The sequence below is a fragment of the Phoxinus phoxinus genome (genome assembly GCF_949152265.1).
Source record: "Phoxinus phoxinus genome assembly, chromosome: 9".
NCBI lineage: Eukaryota > Metazoa > Chordata > Actinopteri > Cypriniformes > Leuciscidae > Phoxinus > Phoxinus phoxinus.
Window position 1 is genome coordinate 23,701,375 of NC_136884.1, and position 5,308 is coordinate 23,706,682.

General features: G+C 39.6%; 2 protein-coding genes across 2 annotated transcripts; one reads left to right on the forward strand and one right to left on the reverse strand.

Moving 5' to 3' along the window:
• Nucleotides 1-561: 561 nt before the first annotated feature.
• On the forward strand, nucleotides 562-3,320 carry LOC307004503 (uncharacterized protein; the record flags this gene model as incomplete). The annotated part of the gene is made up of 4 exons (XM_079623823.1): nucleotides 562-567; nucleotides 1,325-1,519; nucleotides 1,916-1,995; nucleotides 2,380-3,320. The coding sequence occupies 4 exons, from the start codon at nucleotides 562-564 to the stop codon at nucleotides 2,864-2,866; spliced, it is 768 nt and encodes a 255-aa protein (XP_079479949.1). The 3' UTR covers nucleotides 2,867-3,320.
• A 646-nt stretch (nucleotides 3,321-3,966) lies between these two features.
• Nucleotides 3,967-4,862, reverse strand: LOC307003624 (uncharacterized protein). The gene is made up of 2 exons (XM_079622305.1): nucleotides 4,737-4,862; nucleotides 3,967-4,573 (listed from the first exon to the last, which is right to left on the reverse strand). The coding sequence occupies exons 1-2, from the start codon at nucleotides 4,800-4,802 to the stop codon at nucleotides 4,004-4,006; spliced, it is 636 nt and encodes a 211-aa protein (XP_079478431.1). The 5' UTR covers nucleotides 4,803-4,862; the 3' UTR covers nucleotides 3,967-4,003.
• Nucleotides 4,863-5,308: the final 446 nt, after the last annotated feature.

Here is a 5,308-nt window from a genome sequence, read left to right on the forward strand (position 1 = left end):
AATATGCTGCCAAGCTTCCTTTTTTTAGGACCTGATACGCCACTTTGTACGCTTGAAAATAAAATGTGGCGTTTTGAATGAACTTCTGATAATTGTCACAGTGTCTGATTTGTGTATTCCTGGTGTCCACTAGAGGTCCTCTTCCCCACGGTGTCATCCACATTATGAACTGCATTCCCCACAATCCTTGTCTGTACCAATCACTGTTCATTGCACTCAGCTGTTCCCCGTCATCATTGTTCCCAGCTGTTCCCTTGTTAGTTCTGTGTGTATATATACCCTGGTTGTTTCAGTGTTTGTCACAGAGTCCTTGTCTATGGACTAGTTGCACGGGTTGGTGTTTTTCTATTTCCGCTTTATTGAGTGTACGCTTGTACACTTCCGGTCCCGCGATTCAAGCAACGATAAGAAGGATGGCGCTGTTTTACTCAAGATGCCTCCAAGATTTACCGAAGATAACTATCAGCGATGTACACCGGCTAGTACAAGCGGCAAGCGCAGCCCCGAGGAGTAAAAGGGAAAAAGGATTCAAGATGTATATATCTAGTTACATCGACAACTATGAAGGTAAGTTATAAAACAGCTAGCTGACTGGCAAGCTAGCTAGAGTTAGCTCTAGGTAACGTTACTGTCTAACTTTGACAACTTGACAGGCTATTTGATCCAGTGTAGTGTTTTGATGATGTACTATTAAGTGTATGATAACGTGAATGATGTCCAATTCCCCACAGTTTCAAACAAAGATTCATCAGGGAGAGTGAGCGTCAGGGCTGCCTGTTACAGGTCGATGAGAGAGCGAGAAACCTCACGACCTCAGAGTAGGGAGTAGAAATAACAAGTGTTCATTAGTTCAAAGCCTCAATCAGGTTAATGTTCTGTGGTTTTGATGTGGCTAATGGAGATTTAGGATTCAAATAAGCCTAGCTAGCTGACGTAAAAGGGCTAAGTTATATCTTTCTTTTCGTTTTGCATCCCTGTTTAAAATGACAAATTAATGACCTAAATCTACACCTAGCTTTCATGGAAACCCAGAAACTGGTTTTGACGGCTGCTGTTCTTTACTGTATGTTCATTGTTCAATGTTCACTGTTTTACCAACACTATATGAAAGTGAGTAAATTGAGACTGGTGATAAAGGCTTATCTATTTGGATGTCCTTAGATTACAGTATTGTGTATGATGCCATTGATAACCTGACATGATTGAGCCTATTACCATACCTACTAATTACCTGATCAGCCTGCTCTCAGCTTTCTCATTTTCTGTGTTGTTTTTAAATAGTTTCCTAAATGTGAAATGACAGACATTTTGTCTTAATGTGTAGACTGTCTTTGAGGACTGCTCACCAGTGGACATTTCAGTGGCAGAGTGTTCCTGTGTGGCTGGAACAGTACTCTGCAACCACAAAGTTGCACTGTTGTTCCAGACCGCGCACTACTCCACACTGAACCTGGCTGCTGTACCCCGCGTCCTTAGCTGCACTGAATCCGAGCAGCGCTGGCACAAGCCAAGAACCATGGTAAGTATGTGTTCACAATCACATGAAAAAATACTATAGTATTTACTATAGTAAATTGTATTATATATATTCTAGTTTTTACAACACTTTAATGAATGCTACAGCATACTGTAGTGTTAACTATAGTGAATTGATAAACCAATAAATACTGTAGTATACGTTAGTTTTTACTACAGTAAACTGTAGTGTATTGTTACTGTAGTATAATATACCCTATAGTTGTAGAAAACTTAGTACAGTATTGGGTAATTTGTTTATAGTACTATAGTTGTTATATTACCACAACAAATTAATTCAAGTACTTTACCATAGTTTTTAATGTGTGAAGAGCTGATCTAATATGTTGCATCAACAACCATTTCAATTAATTTGATCATTACTTTGTGTAATTAATAGGGTGTGAAACCAGGCAGAGTGAGTGACATGGTGTTCATTTCCACTAAGCCGAAGCAGTTCACGATTGTTGACTGTGTAAGGTAATATCTATTGTTTTATGTAATTGTACAGCCTACTATACAGTATAACTTTGTGATTGTTGTTTGTGTAAAATTTATCTTAAAGTCCTAATTGTGAAATTAAATTATGCTGTAACACTTTACAATAAGGTTCATTAGTTAACATTAAATTATTCTGTAACACTTTACAATAAGGTTCATTAGTTAACATTAGTTAATGTATTTACTAACATGAACTAACAATGAGCAACAAATTTGTTACAGTATTTATTCATCTTTGTTAATGGTAGTTAATTTAAAAAAAGCTGTTCATTGTTTGTTCATGTTAGTGCAGTGCATTAACTAAATGTTAACAAACACAAACACTGATTTTTCACAAACACTGATTTTTACTATTATTCAAAGGAGTACACGTTACAAGGCAGTGCGAGGGGAGCTGCCATATCCAGATGTCCTCAAAGTTGACGAGGTATACAAAGAGTTCTTGCCAGACATTGCTCCACTCATCACCACCATGGCGATAAATGCGGACGTCCCACTGGTTGACTCCGCTTTGGGGAAAGTCCAGGAAGGCAGTCCCATATCCTACCAGCATCCATTACCAGTGAGCCGGGTTGTAGTACGCCACCCAGATGCCCCTCCACCACCACCTCTACCTGTAGATAACTATAGGCTGGAGCCTACCAGCTGTCAGTTTGTCTGCAGTCACCAACAACACCTCCATCTACAGTCACTTGTCACTACAGTAGACATGGCAAGGAAAATAGAGGTTGCCACCAGGGAGCAGAGCAACACTGTGGAGTGGCACCGTGTCAGGAGGCCAAGAATAACTTCTTCCCGATTCAGGGAAATATGCCATGTCAGAGTTCTGCTGAAAATTTGGCACAAATAATTAAAAAGGGAGTGGCTCAAACAGCTGCAATGAAGAGGGGACTGGCACCGGTTGCCATCCAGGAGTACTGCAGAGTAAAAAACACAAATTACTGGCCTTGTGGGTTCATCATCCACCCAGACGCCCCCTGGTTAGGGACATCTCCTGACGGTCTGGTGTTTGACCCAACTGAGAGCCCACCCTTCGGACTGCTGGAAATTAAATGTCCTAACGCGAAGAGCTATGTGGACTGTAGCTACTTGAAAATGCAGAGTGGCACATTGAAATTAAAGCAGACTCACAGCTACTACTGGCAGGTGCAAGGCCAGCTCCTACTTACAGGGATGGAGTGGTGTGATTTTGTTGTTTTTGCCGAGGAAGATATTCTCATACAACGCATCTACAGAGACTGCGAGGAGGCTAAAACCATCAGGGAGAAGGGAGATTATTTTTATTTTTACTTTTACATGTTAGTTTGAACGGGGTTCTCTACCACTTTTTTGCATTTAAAGTTGCCTTTAAGCACTCTTTTTTTCTTTGAACAACCACTATACTGATTGCATTATTCATAAAATTATTTATTACAAATCACTTCTGTTATGTATAATAAATATTACCTTAAATGTGCTTCTATGTGGTCTCCTCTTAATGCTATCATGCTTTGAGCCAGGTGTGTAAAACAATGCAGAACTCTAAACTTAGTTGTAACATGTAACTGCCCATCTCCTCACCAGTTGTGGAGGAGGGGGTTTAAAGAATGCATATACATAGGTCTTTTAAATAATTACTTTTTTAATAATGCAAAAGCTATGTCAACAAAAGGCTGCTTAATGAATCAATTCTGGTAAGTAAATGTTTAACAAAACTATAGAACATTCATTAGAACATTTACAAGAAACTATTAGAATTAGAAATACATTCATTAGAAACTAATAAGAAAAAAGTGAAATGTCATTAATACTTGAGTCCAGTTATTCATTGTCGAGTTACCCATGCCTTTACCAGTGGTCGGTACTGGTAGTTGACCAGGAAGCAAGCCACATTGAACAACTCCTCGATGCTTCCACACACAGAAAGTGGTATTTCTCTGTCAAAAAGTTTGTTCTCCTTCACCCTCCTGATGCACCTCTCCACATGGACCCTCAGACGTGCAATGGATTAAGTCTGCATGACATCCTCTCTACTCATTTGGGTGTTTCTTGAGAGAAAGGCAGGCCGGTAAACCTTGCATGGAGCCAGATTGTCGACAAGGAACCCTTTGTCAACCATAATTGCCATGTCCGGTGTGAGTAGGTTTGCGATACCAGACAGCTTGAAGATCTCACGGTCACTCATGGATCCTGCATACACACCAGACACAAATGTAATGGCACCATGGGGTGCCATGCCGATCATGGCCTTGAATGTAGCATGAGATTTGTATGCTGAAAACACCTCACTCTGCAAGAGGAGAGAGGATGGAGTCTGGCAGAATATTTCAGTGCAGTCAAGCACCACTTGTGTGTCAGGGAAAGCTGAAAACTCTGGTGGTAGGTGAGCTATGACAGTTTCACGTGGCATCCACAGACGTTGGCTTCCAAGCAGGTTGTATAGGAAGTGGGTCCAGGTGGCAATAATCCTGCTGGCTGTAGTGCGGTGAATGTCAAACTGTTCCGCTAGATCCATGAGAGGCAGCCCCACTGACAGATGCATGAGGAACAGCAGCAGCTCATCTATGGGTTGAAGTTTCTGTGAAAATAAAACAAGCGTTAAGTACTGTTCACAGTGGTGGAATGTAACTCAGTACATTTACTCAAGTACAATTTTATGGTTAACAGTATTTTTACAGTGTGGTATTACTACTTTTATTAAAGTAAAAGATCTGGATTATAATTATCGTACACGTGCATACCGTTGTTGGTTGAGAAAACTCAGAGCTGCTGGCAGATGCAGCCTTGGCGTCGGTGATCCGCACCATCTTGGTGTTGACTGCAGGCTCCACTAGTTTCCAAAAGGCCTGGAAATGTTTGTATGAGGCAAATCTAATAATGAAATAATGTTCATGTTAGGTTTATTATTTTTTTATTTAGCTTCCTCAAAATGAAACATAACTCTTACATGAGTCAAAGACGGGACGTACATTTGGTGTCCAAAATTTATGTTAATTTAACATAAAAGATAAATGTGTCATATAATATGTATAATGTATAAAATTAAATCACTTAACTTTTACCCTTCTTTTGACCCAGAAATTGTGTCATGCAAACTATTAAATTAAGGGAGTTACTGAGCTCTAAAGTGTCAACTTGTCATTAATATCAAATCACAATAACAATTATTATTAGCTTTATTGTCGGATATAAGGGCATAAGTGACACTCCAATGAACATTAAAAAAGCCTTTTAGGGAATTATAATTACGGTTTTATTTTTTGCTACTTTGAAAACATTATACGTCTTTTGACCCACAAAGCACATTGATTAA

Excerpts from the sequence above, each read along its gene's own strand:
- LOC307003624 (XM_079622305.1), bottom strand. The coding sequence starts at position 4,802 with ATGGTGCGGATCACCGACGCCAAGGCTGCATCTGCCAGCAGCTCTGAG. Across the intron at positions 4,574-4,736 it reads AGTTTTCTCAACCAACAACG|AAACTTCAACCCATAGATGA; the intron begins GTATGCACGTGT and ends TTATTTTCACAG.